This window comes from Pseudoliparis swirei, chromosome 5 (assembly GCF_029220125.1).
Source record: "Pseudoliparis swirei isolate HS2019 ecotype Mariana Trench chromosome 5, NWPU_hadal_v1, whole genome shotgun sequence".
Classification (NCBI taxonomy): domain Eukaryota; kingdom Metazoa; phylum Chordata; class Actinopteri; order Perciformes; family Liparidae; genus Pseudoliparis; species Pseudoliparis swirei.
Genome location: NC_079392.1, coordinates 3,572,347 through 3,590,118, shown reverse-complemented (window position 1 = coordinate 3,590,118; position 17,772 = coordinate 3,572,347). Strand labels below are relative to the sequence as shown.

General features: G+C 41.2%; 1 protein-coding gene across 3 annotated transcripts in view; it reads left to right on the top strand.

Moving 5' to 3' along the window:
* Positions 1-17,772, top strand: part of raver2 (ribonucleoprotein, PTB-binding 2) — a 62,838-nt gene that overhangs the window by 41,436 nt on the left and 3,630 nt on the right. The window contains exons 6-16 of one of the 3 annotated variants that reach the window (XM_056415309.1): positions 2,363-2,554; positions 4,303-4,317; positions 5,755-5,875; positions 8,410-8,492; positions 8,579-8,677; positions 9,593-9,704; positions 14,036-14,364; positions 15,588-15,696; positions 15,809-15,996; positions 17,053-17,169; positions 17,758-17,772. The exon at positions 17,758-17,772 is cut by the window's right edge and continues 87 nt beyond it. In XM_056415309.1, the coding sequence (XP_056271284.1) occupies positions 2,363-2,554; positions 4,303-4,317; positions 5,755-5,875; positions 8,410-8,492; positions 8,579-8,677; positions 9,593-9,704; positions 14,036-14,364; positions 15,588-15,696; positions 15,809-15,996; positions 17,053-17,169; positions 17,758-17,772 (1,380 nt within the window). Of the gene's footprint in view, positions 1-2,362; positions 2,555-4,302; positions 4,318-5,754; positions 5,876-8,409; positions 8,508-8,578; positions 8,678-9,592; positions 9,705-14,035; positions 14,365-15,587; positions 15,697-15,808; positions 15,997-17,052; positions 17,170-17,757 lie in introns of all 3 variants that reach the window. The other 2 variants (XM_056415308.1, XM_056415311.1) reach the window with 2 other exon arrangements.

Below are 17,772 nucleotides of genomic sequence, written 5' to 3'. Positions count from 1 at the left end.
TCTCTCTCCCTCTCTCATCCTCTCCATCTCTCTCGTTCTCTCTCTCTCACCCTTGTTTTTTCTCTCCCTTTCGTTCCCTCTCTCTCGTTTTCTCTCCCTTTCTCTCCCTCTATCTTGTTCTCCCTCTCTCTCCGCTCCCTCTCTCATCCTCTCCATCTCTCTCGTCCTCTCTCTCTCTCCCTTGTTCTCTCTCTCCCTTTATTTCCCTCCTTCTACTCTCTCGTTCTCTCTCGTTCTCTCTCCCTCCCTCCATCCATCCGTCCGTCTCTGGAGTGGTAAAGTGGTTCAGGTCATTTCCATACAATTTGCTTAATGCATGCTGACGATAATAGCCGTAATCGACCTACTCCTCCATTTTCATCCCTCGTTCCATCCATCCATCCGTCCATCCATCCGTCCATCCTCTGTTCCGACCGGGGGTGAACAGCAGACGGAGGCTGAGAAAGCACAAAGACATTTATCTCCCCCTGATTGCTAATCCGACAATTCATCTACAATCACAAATGTCTAATGATCTTCTTTTTTTTTTTTTACCACTTCAAAATGTGATTATCATGATAGTTTTATCGTGTTTCGTGCAATCACTTCGACGCTGAGAGGTCGTACTTGAATGTGCTTTCTTGTAAACGCTGTAAATATAACAAAAAATATACATTTTATACCCTGCTACGTGCTCCTCTAGGATAATAAACTGATTTTTAGGCGGTTGATTGAACAAAACATGCAATTTTAGCGGATTAGCTCGCCCCTTTTTCTACTATTTTGAAAATTAATCAACAAAATAATTTGTAGATTAATATATAACAACAATATGAATTAGTTTTATTCCTGGTATACTTATACAGTGGGGAAAGGGACTTTATTTTCTTCTTTTTTTTACCCATAAGCCATTAGCTTTTAACCATTGTCATCATCTGATATCATCCATTAGCTTGAAGCTATTATCCGGCCTGCATTATTTATCTGCTCCTCACGCTGGAAATGACCGAACATCCTTCACAGAAACGTCTCATCCTCAGGACTTAGCGGTCAGCTGACAACTTTCCTTGACCTTTTAACCTCGGAAGAAGAAAATGTGATTGTCACGGTTCAATCGGCTTCCCACGATACACTGGATGAGCCCATTTATTAGAACTTGGATTGACCCGGTCCACATGGGGGCCGCTTCTGGTTCCTCCTGGAGCTCCGCAGAAAGAGCCGGGAGAGGGTGCGTCTCTTCCGTCGTGTGCTTTTGTTTTGGGCTGAGCTCTTTCTGTGTGACTCACTCGCTCACACCGAAAACTGGAAGCGTGTTCATTTCTGTCGTCGTTCTCGTCGTCGTGTATTTGCGTGAATCTCGACGGGTACATTCGTCCATCCGACGACAGTCTGACCGACCGAGCAGCAGCGAGCGGGCGACTTTCGGACCCGTAGCTGATCTCACGTCACGTCACCATGGTAACCTTTGGCCGCATCGATGGTGGAGATTGTGGGTTTTTTTTGCCATCGGATGGAAGATTAACTTTCCAGATGCAAGGCGCTGGTATTCCTACATGGGGCCATGAACTCAATGCAGAAATAAAAATAAAAATGGCTGTTGGCAGGAACCTCTTCTGTTCCCTGATTTTTTTAAAAGATGGAATAAATTAAAGTGGTTTACAGGCGAAAAACTCAATATATGAACCTTTTAAAGCCTTTTCTTTATGCCTCTACTCGAAGAAAAAAACATACCTAACAAACAAAAAGGTGTATCTCCTCTCCCACAAGGGCTATTTGAATACTTTTAGTGTTATAGTAATAAAAGTAAACACTTGTGAGAATACTCCAATTTATATGTTTATTGGTTCAGATTAAATGAAGACGGCACACAGCACATATTTAAAGCATCTACAGCTTCGCCTTGTAAAAAACACTTTTTATTATGTTTATATCTCTGGATTGATGCAGCAGAATGGTTTAAACTTTCTCAGCGTCGGAACACGATATCTGAACAGTATCTCTGCAAAGTTTGACTTTGAGAAAGTGAAGCATGAAGCTTTTATGAGATTTCATTCGTCCCTCTTGTTTTTGCTGCGAGGAGACGTTGATAATAATAATAATATGAGTGGATAATACTCCAAATAAAGCAAAAATTGAGAGAAACTGGAGGTTTAATTAAATATTTCAGGGATCAAAGCCGCTGCAGAAGCATTATTCATCTTATTGGTTAATAATGTAAAACAAATCTTGCCTCAAAAGCTAAAAACATGACCACTGTGCGACTACGTGAGGGTCAATCCCAATTACTTCAAACTCTGTGCTGAGATTTCAGACTTAAAAAAAAAAAAACACTCATCCCTAATTTAATGCTCTTTTCTTCTTCTTTTCTATTCTTTTTCTCCAGCTCGCTCAGGATGAGAGCAGCCCGGTCCGAGGGTTCGGCGTGGTGGAGTACGAGAGCTCGGAGCAGGCGGAGGCGGTGCTGATGGAGATGGACCGGACCCCGGTTGGAGGACAGGAGGTCCGCCTGTCGCTCTGCACCCCCGGCACCTCGGGGAGAAGCACCCTGGCTGCGCTCATCGCCGCCCAGGGTGTGGTGAGTACATGGAGAACGCGTGTTTTGAGTCAAGAAAAAAATGTCGCTTTTTTTCAGTACTTAAATTCCAGAAACTGTCGGGTTTTTTTCTCTGCAGAAACATGTAGTTTAAATAGTTAAATTCCATAAACTCCCTAAGTATCAGCATCGGGACTACCCGACCAGACATGTGCCACCTGTCTGTTGCACACCCTGCATTCACAGAAACATATCCATGGAGTCTGAGGAAGTGTGGTATCCCTCCCACTCAGCACTGTGACATGATAATTATACTTCTGTAGACTGATTGGGCTCCTCGAGTCTCCAACTGCCGAAAATAAACCACAGTCGCAGCTCAGTGAGACGCTCGCACATGCAAGCGGATGCAGTGGTACGTACGCACACAATATGTGAACAACAACATGAGCAACGAGGAACTCACAGGTGGAAACAAGTGCAATTCTGGGCTGAATTTGAATGCTTTTTGCATTCAGATGAATCTCATCAGCGCTGACACGTGTGTCGCTCTGAGAGGAGTGAGACTGACGGAGAGTACTGGCCCAACAGCTGAGGGTTTTTCGGACGAAATTGCCTTTAAAACATGTGCTTGTCGTTTATTTGAGGACCAAACCTTCACACACACTTCTCTGTGACTCTGTAGAGGAGAGTCGTAGTCATTGAGAGAGATGATGGGTATTAGTTCACCACTTGACTGGTAAATGCTAGTTCTCTTGGTCATTATATATATATATATATATATATATATATATGTAAACATACTGGTTAAAAGAAATGTATATATATTATATATATAATATATATATATATGTAAACATGCTGGTTAAAAGAAACATATATATATACTGTATATATTATGGTTAAAATAACTATGTATAGATATATATATTTATCTTAACCATAAAAAAAATTATATATTTATATAAATAAGAAATATATATATTTATATATATTTCTTTTAACCATAAGATATATATATATATATATATATACTGTATATATATATTAACCAAAATAAATATATATATAAATAAGAAATATGTATATATATATATATAAATATTTTAACCATAAGATATATATATATATATATGTATGTATATCTTTATTTTAACCAGTAAACTGTAGTTTATTATGCTGTTTGTATAAATTCAAATTACAATTCATCTATATATATTTTACTATTTATAATGTGTATCATATATATTTTACAGATGTATTTATTGTTTATCGATTTACTGTATTTTATTGAAAAGATGTAAAAAAACATGGTCCAACACATTATGGTGAATGTAGTTTAATCAATGTGTGAGCCATTACAGTAAATACAGTGCATTATAATAATAATAATATATTTATATTTATGATTTTGCTTTAATATGTCCTCTCCATGGAGTTCTGTAAAGTCCAATAACCAAAAGTTAATAATGACATCATTCACCATGTCAGTGGTGAATATGTTTTGGTGTTGCACCTTTAAGAGCCTTTAGGCACAAATTAAAACAATATTGCTCGTGTCACACGGAGAGAGCTTCAATTATATTTCTCCATGAACTGCAGGTTTGTAGTTCATTATGAGCCCCCCCCCCCCCCCCCCCGTAGGCTTTGGAAATATATTTCATCATATATTTTATATTACACTAACAGCGTTTCAGTGTTTTGACTTTCTGGTGCCGTGACGACTCAAACTGCTGCACTGTCTCTTTAAGAGCTCTGACTGTTGACTCTTCTGTGTTTTTGTTTTTTTGCAGAACAAGAATTATCAGGTGAGGTTAACACAAGTAACAGGTGGAGGCCTCGTGGGGGCTGAACAGATGACAGGTAGAGAAGCAGAGCCACCGGAGGAAGAGGAGCAACACGAGAGGACGAAGGACATCGAGAGAAACGCCGTCTCTTGATACAAATATTAGCTGAGGAGGAAGAGGAGGAGGAAGGAGTTCAGTGGAAAAAAGGGGGATTGGGGTGCCTCCTCCTCCCTCCCTCCTCCTCTTCCTCCTCCCTCCTCCCTCCTCCTCTTCCTCCTCCCTCCTCCTCCCCCTCCTCCTCCTCCCTCCTCCATCCCTCTCCTCACGCGACACTTCTCGCCTTCCCTTCTTTGCAGCTCACATACCTCCCTGGCGTGTGTGTTTGTGTGTGTTTGTGTGTTTGTGTGTGTTGATGTGTGTGTGTGGCTGGATTTTTGTGCCAGTAGCCAAACAGCATTCCTCCTCCTCCTCCTCCCTCCTTCCTCCACCCTTCTTCCACTTCATCTTCTTCTTCCCCCTCCTCTTCCTCCTCCTCACTCCTCCTCCCCTTCTTCTTGCACTTCCTCCTCCTCCACTCTCTTCTCTTGAAAGACGCTGTCAGCTACGACTGGCCTTGCTTCTCACGCACACACACACACACACACACATACACACACACACACACACACACAGTGCCTCTCCTCTTCCTCATTGGCTGACGGGCTGGAGTGGATCCCTCTCCTTCAGAATGAGACGGAGGATGAAGGTTGAGCTGAAGCCGGAGGAAGACGAGCTGAAGCGTCTCCTCCTGCTCACGTTGTTTTTAATCTCTGTGTCTTTGGGAAGGGGGAGGAGCTACCAGGGCGGCTCCGCTCCATTGGACGCCGTCTCTTCATTCAATCGAGTTTCCTTTTGAGTCCGTTGAATTTAATTATTAAATTATATTATATTATAATTCAAACTTATATAGCACTTTTATAAATACACAAAAACGCTTATATATATATATATAGTTTTAAAAATATATCTGCCGTATTTTTTTTATTTTTACGGTTCTTAAAAACTAAATTTCTTATACGATCTTATCGTAAAAAAATGCTTTTAAAAGTTTTTATATTTCAGTATTTTAACGTGTTCTGAGGGCGTGTCGCCTGTTTAAAGCGTGTCATCGTTCCTCTGAACCAATCAGGATCCGGCACCATTTTAATCTAAATCTGATGATGATGGTTTTTGGTAAACATAAATAATACTTAACGATTTCTTTTTTCTTTCTTCTTAAATGAAATGAGATTTGATTATTATTTGGATTATTGAGAATTCTATACCAATTTTTTAATTTGTATACCATAAGGGTGTTTAAATCTTTCTCTCATGATTGGTTTGCACACTGTCAACTCAGATGTCATATACTGAAAACACACACACACACACACATTTCCCTCCTCTAACCTGTGTATGTGTTTCGATGTCGTTCTCCAGATTTTGAGTAACAGGAAAGGTCTGCTACCAGAACCCAACCTGGCCCAGCTGTTGACCAGTATGACCAACCCGGCCGCCCTGCAGATCCTCATGAGGCCTCACCACGGCGGGAAGAGAGGAGGTAACGCTCTACGGCTTTCACGATCTGTGCGCCGGAAAATACGTAAAAAGTATTTAGTAGCGCTGGAGTTTGTACACGCTGTATCCGAGCTGGGAAGTAGTACTTTACTGATTTGTAATACTTTAGATTTAAAACAATACAACAAAACTTGACTCTACAGTGGCTCAGCGTTGCCCCCTAGAGGTATAAGTGGTATTGCAAGACTCGACTCCACAGTGACTCAGTAGTGCCTCTAGAGGTATAAGTGGCATAACAATACTCGACTCCACAGTGACTCAGCGTTGCCCCTAGTGGTATATGTGGTATTGCAAGACTCAAGTCTAAAGTGGCTCAGCATTGCCCTCTCGAGGTATATGTGGTATTGCAAGACTCAACTCTATAGCGACTCAACGTTGCCCCTAGAGGTATAAGTGGTATTGCAAGACTTAACTCTATAGCGACTCAACGTTGCCCCTAGAGGTATAAGTGGTATTGCAAGACTTAACTCTCCTGTGACTCAGCGTTGCCCCCTAGAGGTAAAAGTGGTATTGCAAGACTTGACTCTACTGTGACTCAGCGTTGCCCCCTAGAGGTATACGTGGTATTGCAAGACTCAACTCTATAGCGACTCAACGTTGCCCCTAGAGGTATAAGTGGTATTGCAAGACTTAACTCTACTGTGACTCAGCGTTGCCCCCTAGAGGTATACGTGGTATTTCATGACTCGATAGGGTCTTGGGTTAGCTGGTTAACAAGCATGTAACTACATTGCTGTGCAATACAACACATAAACGTCTTAGAAATCAAATGAAAAACTGTATTCATTCATCGCATTCTCTTATTTATTGAATGTTTAAAATAAAATAAAAAAATGACACTGTTTCAACACGGAACGGGCTGAATTTGTAACATACCAAATCATTTTCTTTTGAGCCCACTGAATTATTCATAGTAGAAATTCATCAGCATATGTCGTGTCGTGTGCAATACCTCGGGCCATTAAGCCATGCTCGACACACTTTATTCAGAGCTGAATGGAGGGAAAGAAAGAGAGCAGAGATCAACCGACATGACAGAAGTCAAACACTGAGAAACATACATCACCTCTGAGGTAACATCTGATGTAACATCTGGAGAGGAAGTCTATAAACATTAGCTATAAAGCTCTGGGAGAGAGTTTGTAAGTGGACCTTGATTCAAGATGTTTCTTCTCATTTTGTAAATGTCAAACATCTTCTACATTGTGGTGATAAATTGTGTTTGCAGCTGGTCCGGGTCCCTTCGTTAACATGCAACTAAAACATTCACTATCATAGTATTATAAAACTATGCATTATTATATCGCTGCGCATATTTTGAGATCTTGACGCTAATCAGAGCCCCGATCTGGATCCCTTTAGAGTGGTCTTTCCGGCTCCAGAGGGGTCTCTGTTAGGCACTCCTTCTCCTGTAATCACCTCGTTGATGACTTCAATATTTCATGAATGGCTAATCAGGTATTAAAATGAAGAACAGGAAGATGGGGGGAGGGGAGGAAGGGGGGGGGGGGAGCTCTCTTAAGAAGAGCACACGCAATTAAAGTCTAAAATTAGGGACCTTGATTAAATGTTAATTAAATGCTACCATTAGCATTTACTTTTACATTTATTATGAGGAGACACACACACACTCGCATGGATAAAGAAAGGGGGGGGGGGGTACTCGCCGGTTTGAATCCCAAATGGAGAAAATGTGTGAAATTGTTATTCTTTTTTTTTTGTGATCAAATCTTTTTTCTTGGTTTTTCGAGATATGCACATGCAAAAGAATAGATTTAGAATTTTTTTTTATTAAACATAAATATATATATATATAAAAAGAGGTAGACATGCAAAAACTTGCACACATATTAACATATATATGCACATACCTGCATACCCTAATACATACACACACACAAATAATGTTAATTTAACTCCCTCCCACTGTTGGAGACGTTAAAGTGTTATTCACGCTTTTTTTTCCATTAAATGAATATCTGTTTCAGATTTTAATTTTTTACACTGTATACATATATATATACATACATATATATGTATATATATGTATGTATATATACATACATATATATAAATGTATATATATATATATGTATATATATATAGTGAAGTCATCCCATAGTTAAACATGTTTTTATATCCATTTAAGGAATGCATTTTAATTTCCATTTCATAATTTTAAATCTCTCTCTTAAATTTTAGCATTTTTTTATAGATAAAGACAAATAACAAACCGGCGAGGCTCTGAAGCTCGAGTCCGTTTCTCTCGTCTAGAGACAGAAAGTTTAATTCTTCTGCTTTTCTTTATTTTGTTTGTTTGAGCTTCTTTTCAAACTGCGTCTTCGACTTCAAAATTAAGTTTAAACTGATATATAAATATCACAATATTGCTTTACACGCGCTCGTCATGGATCGTTTGCCGTGTTCAATAAATAATGATGGATTGCTCATCTGACTAATAATTATGCCGGTCCAGAAGGTGATTTATTAATACTTTTTTATTTTATTATTTTTTAGGGAAGTACGGGCGTCACGGCGGCCTGTCGTTCCTCAGACCTCCGCTCACCACCGCTCTGCTCACGCTGGGAAAAGCTCACCAGGTCCCAATAAATAAAGTGTGTGTGTGTGTGTGTGTTGATGCGTCTGTTATTAATAATAATAAATAATGTCTACTCATCCTGAGCAGAACGCCATGCTGGGTAACGGGCTGGTCCTCCAGAACCTGCTGCACATGCAGCTCGCACAGCAGCAGCTTCTTCACATCAAAGACAAACGCATCAGCAGCGTAAGTGTGTGTGCGCGTGTGTGTGTGTGTGTGTGCGTGTGTGAAGTAAACTTAAACAACCTCAAAAAACCTGCAACCTAATTGCTTCTTTTCACTTTTAAAAAGGACAAGACCGTGGAGGTGTTCAAGCTTCCCCTCGTAGCGTATTTTAAATAAATGTTTGCTTTCTTTAATTGTTAAAGTGAAAGTTGTGTTTACTTGTTGTGGTTTTTTAAAAACTGTATCATGATGATTCAGAATCCAGAGGATGAGAATCCTGTTTATATACTTTCTTTCTTTACCTCCGTGACTCCTCTCTTCTCATCCTGTATATCAGGGGTGTCAAACTCATGTTCACCGTGGGCCAAATCAGCATCATGGCCGCCCTCTTAAAGGGCCGGAAACACTTTATAAACTCCTCGAACATAATGTTAAATAACTCTCTTTGCATTTGATTATTGTTTATTTGAGTGTAGACGTATTGTACATAAGAAAATGTCTCTAATATTACAATATAAATCCATTTAATCGTAAACCTTCAAAATAAAAGCACGGGATATTTTTCTTCAATGTCTTTAAGAACAGGTGATCACGTGTCTTTGAAGCCGCCAGGGGCCACATGAACCTACGCGGCAGGCCGGATTCAGCCCGCGGGCCTTGTGTTTGACACCTGTCCTGTATATTTACTGGATGTTTTCCTGATCATTTTATATTGCTCTCTAAATAATAAATGCAATTTGTAAAAGTGTAGAAGAGAAAAGATAAAGAACATTTAACGTTCAGCTATTTTCTTCCATCCCTTTCGATAACTTTCCAGCCGTCTTCTTCCTTTACATAATCTCTAGATTACATCATCTCTAGATTACATCGTCTCTAGATTACATCATCTCTAGATTACATAACGTCTGTATAACGTCTCCCCTTTCTCCTCCACAGTTCTCCAGTCTGCTCGGGGACCCGTCCAGGCTGCTGATGCAGAAGGCTTTGGCCCTGCGGCATCAGGGCCTCGTGACGCTGGGCAAAGGCCTCCTGGGAGACTCGCCGACAGGTGAGAGCCGGGCCGAGCGTCATTAAGGCAAACTAACGAGGTCCCGGTGAGACCTGCAGACCACCAGACCACCAGACCTGCAGACCACCTCTTGGCAGTTATATTGGCAATTAGTCATTTTACCCTTTTGGAAACCGTAGACCCCCGAGGACACAAGCACAACAAATAATGTTGCACATCAAATTAAACATCAGAGCCTGGGCTACAAGTATCAGTCAGCCATTTAAAAAAATAAAACATAATCATAATAATAATACTAAAAATTTGCCAAAATGGCCGCACACATTTTAGTTAAAAAAATAATAATAATCTAACTAACTTTGTTCTGCTTCACTTTTTTCAAAGTCAAACTTTGCAGGGAGAATGTTAACATATTTTAATATGATTTGTGAGAGTTTTAAACATTTCAACTGCCTCATTACAAACATATAATCATCCTGGAAGCGCTTTTTTCAATTCGGACCTGACATTTTTATATTTTTTCTGTGTTCCATCTTCATTTACTTTGACCCAGTAACATATATTCTCAGTGCGGTTACATGCAATCGAATTATTGGCTTAGTCGGACTGAAATCGAATTATCCGTTTCATGTAAACACCTTAGTCGGACTATGTGCGGTCCGACTTCGGTCCGATTAACACCCCTGGATAGCTCGGTCCGATCCAGTTGATAATTCGACTATCGCGGCATGTAGCGGTGAATTCGATTCGGAACTGGACTTTGCGTCTTTACGCATGCTCGAGATCCCGCCGCCCTCCTCCCTCCCTCCTCCCTCCTCCCTCCCTCCCATGTCGTGACCCGGAAGTCGAAAGAGACGATAAATTAAATTCTCCGTGTACCTTCAGCGACGGCGTCTTCTCTCCGTTATCAACTCAGCCAATAGCGCCATTTGCATTCGCTGTACTCCTATTAACACCATGGAAGAATAGTAGAGGGATGTAGCTTCGCCTTGCTCTCTGTTCGCCATCTTTCTCGAAATGTTGTTGTTGGTGGTGGTGAAGAGGTCAAGCGGAAATGGCTGTATCACCACGAGTTGTAATGAAAACAGCGCCACCTATCGTATCGGATATGACATGCTTTCAAAGGCCAATGATTCGAATTACTCACTGCCATGTATATTGGGATAACAGCAGATCCCCCAAAAGATAGCATAGTCCGACTAAAGCAAGATTCGAATTATACCATCATGTAAACGCACTGACTGACATGTACACATCTGAACAAAACACAAAAATGTTTAAAAAGGTAAACATTTAAAAATGATTAAAGTAGCCCTAGTGGTTGCAGAGATACAGCCTTTTTAGTTTGGGTATGACATTTCCGGAGCGGAGGCCTAAAAAAAGCTTGGAGCTTAAAAGGTTAAAGAGCATCTGAAAAAATATCTTATTTAAATTAGTTTTTAGTTCTTTTTTTCTTTTCTTCTTTCCTGTAAAACAAAGGGGCTACTGTCTCTTTAAGGAAAAGAACATTCAAAAGCAAGTTGGATCAGATCATATTTGGGGAAGAGAAGAAAAAAAACATTCAAATGCACGGATTGGAATCGTAAACAATAATTAAGTCAACAACATCACACACACACACACACACACACACACTGTGCATACAGGGATGTCAAATAAAGGCTCGTACTGACTCTGTCGCGTCACTTCACTTCACTTGTATTACCTCAGATAGGAGAGGAGCGTCCACTAGTGTGTGTGTGTGTGTGTGTGTGTCTCACATCCCAGTGCATACTTCGGTTGGCACATGTCTTAAAACCCTTTTTTTAAAAGTACGTCGAATGGCTGCACAAGTGTGTCATTTCATATTTTAACACACACACTCACACATTTTCCATCCGCCGAGACCCCCCCCCTGTGTGTTAAGCATCCCGCGGATGTAACAAAGATTGTCCTTCCTGAAAGTGTGAATGTTATTGTTGTCCGTGTGACAGCTGGGAGTGTTATGATCAGGATGAGGACGGATGAAGAGGGTGACACACGTGTAAAAGAGATGAAGGTGACCCTCAATCACAGGGTGTCAACGCCGGGCGTCACGTTGCCTTTCTGCAGATTCTTGAACATCGCGGTACCAACACATTTAGAAAGTTCAGAAGTGTGCGCGTGTGTTCAGAAGTGTGTGCGTGTGTTCAGAAGTGTGTGCGCGTCCCTCTCGTGAGGCGTCTAACGGGATTTCTTAAAAAGGAAGGGAGGATTTTTGTCTCCCGGGATTTTTGGCTTCGGGCGTTTAACACGGCAATATTGGATTTATAATAAGTGTGATTGTGTTTACACTTTCTTTACTGTGTGTGCTTTAAATGATGTGTGTTTATGTTTGTGTGTGTATTTGGTGCTTATGTGTGTGTGTGTGTTGTGTTCGTCTGTTCTCTCTCCTCGCTTCCTTTTCCCTTTGTTTCCTTTACATTGTTCCTCTGTGCTGCTTTTTTAGTTTGTCTCTCATATTTTGCCTTCCTTATCTTTACGTTATTGTTTGCTTTCCTTTCTTTTGTTTGAATTAGATTGTTTTCCCTCTCTGTCTTTTGGTTTTCTGTGTATTGTATGTGTGTCCTATATTCAATTCAATTTATTTTATACAGCCCAATATCACAAATTACGAGCGTGCCTCAGAGGGCTTTACAATCTGTACACGTACGACATCCCTGACCTTTGACCTCACATCAGATAAGTAAAAACTCCCAAGAAATAGAAAGAAAAAAAACATTTCACAGGTTAAAAAAAGTGAAGAAACCTTCAGGAGAGCAAGAGAGGAGGAGATAGGTGCTCAGTGTATCCTAAAACATCCATAAGGAGAGAGGGAAGAGGAGATAGGTGCTCAGTGTATCCTAACACATCCATAAGGAGAGAGAAGAGGAGATAGGTGCTCAGTGTATCCTAAAACATCCATAAGGAGAGAGAAGAGGAGAGAGGTGCTCAGTGTATCCTAACACATACATAAGGAGAGAGGAGAGGAGATAGGTGCTCAGTGTATCCTAAAACATCCATAAGGAGAAAGAGAGGAGAGAGGTGCTCAGTGTATCCTAAAACATCCATAAGGAGAGAGAGAGGAGATAGGTGCACAGTGTATCCTAAAACATCCATAAGGAGAGAGGAGAGGAGATAGGTGCTCAGTGTATCCTAAAACATCCATAAGGAGAGAGAGAGGAGATAGGTGCCCAGTGTATCCTAAAACATCCATAAGGAGAGAAGAGGAGATAGGTGCTCAGTGTATCCTAAAACATCCATAAGGAGAGAGGAGAGGAGATAGGTGCTCAGTGTATCCTAAAACATCCATAAGGAGAGAGGAGAGGAGAGAGGTGCTCAGTGTATCCTAAAACATCCATAAGGAGAGAGAAGAGGAGATAGGTGCTCAGTGTATCCTAAAACATCCATAAGGAGAGAGAAGAGGAGATAGGTGCTCAGTGTATCCTAAAACATCCATAAGGAGAGAGGAGGAGAGAGGTGCTCAGTGTATCCTAAAACATCCATAAGGAGAGAGGAGGAGAGAGGTGCTCAGTGTATCCTAAAACATCCATAAGGAGAGAGAGAAGAGGAGATAGGTGCTCAGTGTATCCTAAAACATCCATAAGGAGAGAGGAGAGGAGATAGGTGCTCAGTGTATCCTAAAACATCCATAAGGAGAGAGGAGAGGAGATAGGTGCTCAGTGTATCCTAACACATCCATAAGGAGAGAGAGAAGAGAGGTGCTCAGTGTATCCTAAAACATCCATAAGGAGAGAGAGAGGAGATAGGTGCTCAGTGTATCCTAACACATCCATAAGGAGAGAGGAGAGGAGATAGGTGCTCAGTGTATCCTAACACATCCATAAGGAGAGAGGAGAGGAGATAGGTGCTCAGTGTATCCTAAAACATCCATAAGGAGAGAGAAGAGGAGATAGGTGCTCAGTGTATCCTAAAACATCCATAAGGAGAGAGGAGAGGAGATAGGTGCTCAGTGTATCCTAACACATCCATAAGGAGAGAGAAGAGGAGATAGGTGCTCAGTGTATCCTAAAACATCCATAAGGAGAGAGGAGAGGAGATAGGTGCTCAGTGTATCCTAAAACATCCATAAGGAGAGAGGAGAGGAGAGAGGTGCTCAGTGTATCCTAAAACATCCATAAGGAGAGAGGAGAGGAGATAGGTGCTCAGTGTATCCTAAAACATCCATAAGGAGAGAGGAGAGGAGATAGGTGCTCAGTGTATCCTAAAACATCCATAAGGAGAGAGGAGAGGAGAGAGGTGCTCAGTGTATCCTAAAATCCTCCCTTCCTTTTTCCATGTCCTTATTTGTCTTTCCTGTTGTTTCTCTGTCCCTCATATGTTCTCTCTCCCTTCCCTCTCTCCTCTCTCAGAGCTGGGTCAGGACTCGGGTCCACCGGCTCCCCATAACGCCACAATGGCGGTATCGGCGGCCGGCGGGATGCCGTACCTCCACGGTCGCGGAGGAGGAGCGGGAGAACAAAATGGCCGCCATTCCATCTCCACTAACCCTTCCTCCTCCTCCTCCTCCTCCTCCTGTGAGAGGCAGCCGGCTCCTCCTGGGACCATGATGGGCTCCTATCTGCAGGGGCATGGCTACTCCCTGGGGATGAGTAACCCGGGCCTGGGGCCGCCTCCACCCAAACCCCCCGGAGGAGGTTATACGTCAGTGGGCCAGCACAACGGCACCGATGGCTTCATGGTGAGCACACACACACACACACACACACACACACACACACACACACACACACACACAGACAGGGGAAAAGCTGTGGATGTATTGAGGAAGAGGAGGTGGGAGGAGGTGGAAGAGGAGGTGGGAGTGACATGATATTGTGCTTCAAGAGTCGACTGAAGCTAAAGCTACGTTAGCATCTTCACCAGCTGGTGATTTATTTTAACACTTTATTTGTTGTTGTCTTTTCACCACAGATAGAAACATGTATACAGAAATGAAAAACAAGAGCAAGGGAAATAATAACATGTGATTTATTTGTATGTGTTGTTTAGGTTTTATTTTGATGTATCGTCGTGCAGATTAGAGCTTTAGCCCGAGTCCATATGCAAGTTATATCGTACGTGTTCGTTCAGGTATCTTTATATCAAAGCTATATTTATATCAAATTGCATTTTATCTCGTCTAATTGTATATCTCAATTTAATATCTAACTAACAGATCCACCAAGTTTTCTTTTATAATTCTTAATTTATAAATGATATCTAGATGTCTAAAGCTAAATGTTCTTTTCCATTGTTGTTAACTTGTTTACACTTTATTACTTTATCACTATTATTATTACTCACTTTATGTCGGACAGGAGATAAACATACTTTTTTATCTTCTGTATGTTCAACAAATGGAAAATTGACAATAAAGATGACTTCAAAAGTTTGGGGTCACCCAGAGAATTTGGTGTTTTCCATGAAAACTCTCACTTTTATTTATCTGATGAATATAAAATGAATATAAAATCTAGTCAAGACATTGACGAGGTTATAAATAATGATTTTTACTGTAAATATTAATGTAGTTCTTCTTGTGGCTCAAAAGAAGGCCAGTTTTATAGCTTCTCTCACCAGCATAACTGTTTTCAGCTGCGCTCATATAAAAAGGGTTTTCAAGGGTTTTCTACCCCTCCGCTGGTCTTCTAAGGCGATAACACAATGTACCTTTAGAACACTGGAGATGGGCCTCGACTCACCTCTGTAGACTTCATTACACACCAGAGAATAGTCATTTACACATTAAATATGTAGAGTGTATTTATGATTTATTTAATGTTATCTTAATTGAAAAAAACCGCTTTAAAAAATAAGGATATTTCTAAGTGACCCCAAACTTTTGAACGGTCGTGTAAATTGGCTGCATTAACTTTTCTTTGACCTGAATAATAACCGTTTCTCTCGTTTCTCTCGTGTTAGGTGAACGGTGGTCAGGGCTCTCTACTGGGCGATCCTCCCAAAGAGGTCCGCCTGCCCTCCAATCCTTACCTGAACCTGGCCAGTGTGATGCCGGGCGTGGTTCTGCAAGGTGAGCACACAGTCGAGAAAAAACAAACAAACGTATTCTCTCGTATTTACAATCAACGTGGACGCGTACGTGGTCAGACTCGCTCACCGTGCCTCCTCCGCGGTCGACTCAGGGTCAGCGGGGGGGAAAGTCCACGGAGGGCAGCCGGGCGGCCCCGGGATGTACGGCAGCCTGGTAGCTCCCGTCGTCTCCCAGGGCTCCGCCTCCTTCTCCCACAGCGCGGCGGCGGCCACGACCACCGCCCAGTACGGCGCCGACACCTCCGCCGACTACAGCCAGTACAACCAGGCCTACACACAGGTACCGCCGCTCGTACAGATACACAGGGAGGGAGGGATGGAAGTTCACCGTTGTGTTTCTTGGCCTGAAATGTGAGAGAGAGGCGCGATGACGGCTGATGGATACATAGCGAGTGAGCAGAAGTGACAAGAGTGAGCTGTGACTATGGGAGGCCGGGTGGTGGAAGAGATGAGAATTAGTCTGTATGTTTGGACAGACAGGATGGGAGAGCAGTTGGCACCGAGCGCCTCGTCTTTCCATCTGTTCCTCCTCCCTTCATCTCTCTGGAGAAGAAGTGGTAAAGCCGGCTGGCTGTCTGCATCCTTCTCTCTTCCTCTTCCTCTTCTTCTGCCCTCGAGAAACACATCTGATATTTATGTACACTACCATTCAAAAGTTTGGGGTCACGTAGAAATGTCCTTATTCTTTAAAGAAAAGCACTGTTTTTATAACATTAAATGAATCATAAATACTCTCTACATAGTTAATGTGTAAATGACTATTCTCTGGTGTTTAATGAAGTCTCTCCAGAGGTGTGTAGAGGCCCATCTCCAGTGTTCTAATGGTACATTGTGTTATCGCCTTAGAAGACTAGCGGAGGGGTGGAAAACCCTTGAAAACCCTTTTTATGTTAGCGCAGCTGAAAACAGTTATGCTGGTGAGAGAAGCTATAAAACTGGCCTTCCTTTGAGCCACAAGAAGAACTACATTAATATTGTATATAACAATCATTATTTATAACCTCCTCAATATCTTGACTAGATTTTATATTCATGTTGGAATTCATTAGACAAATACAAATGTGAGTTTTCATGGAAAACACCAAATTGTCTGGGTGACCCCAAACTTTTTAACGGTAGTGTATTTATATATATATATTTTTAAACGATAATTACAATCTACTCATCCAAACAGATGAATCGTGTTTAGAGAACGATTAAAACGGCGAGTTTAAGACAAAATGCGTGATTTGACGTAATTTAAAAAAACAGCAAAGACAAAACAATCTACAGATCAAACGTTAATTATAATATAAAACGTTGATTTTAATAGTGTTGTGTTCCCTGTGCCTCCCAGGAGGCCGTGCAGCAGTGGTACCAGCACTATCAAGCTCAAACTCAAGCTCACGCGTACGCCGCCGCCCCCCCGCCCGACCACACGGCCACCGACTACAGCAAGGAGCACGCGGCGCAGGTAGCCGCCGTAACGGAGCAGCTACGTGCGCCGCGTGCTCCGTTACGGCGGCCATTTAGTTTTTTCATGTTTCAGCTCATTTGCATACAAGGACACATAAATGAATGAAGAAATACGTGTGGACACATAAATAGAGATATAACTAAATGAAGAAATACAGAAATGTAGAAATATATTTATTTAATGATGTCCTGTTGAGTTATAACTTATATGTATTCATTCCTGTATTTAATTATTTATTTATACATTTATTTAAGCATTTAGTTATTTATTTAGTTATTTATTTATTTAAGCATTTAGTTATTTATTCCTGTATTTATTTATTTATTTAGACATTTATTGAAGCATTTTATTTATTCTTCTATTTATTCATGCATTTATTTATACTTACGTCATTTTAAGTCCTCCATAGACGTTAGCTCAGAAAACCTTTTAACTTCTTAAATTATGTGATATATATATATATAGATACGTTCCTAGACCTTTACATAAAAAATCTAATAACTTAATACACACTATATATGCAACTAAATATTATTTTCACTAATGGGTTCACGCAGAATTTGATGAACCTTCTTGTGTTTTTAGGCTCCTCCGGTTTCG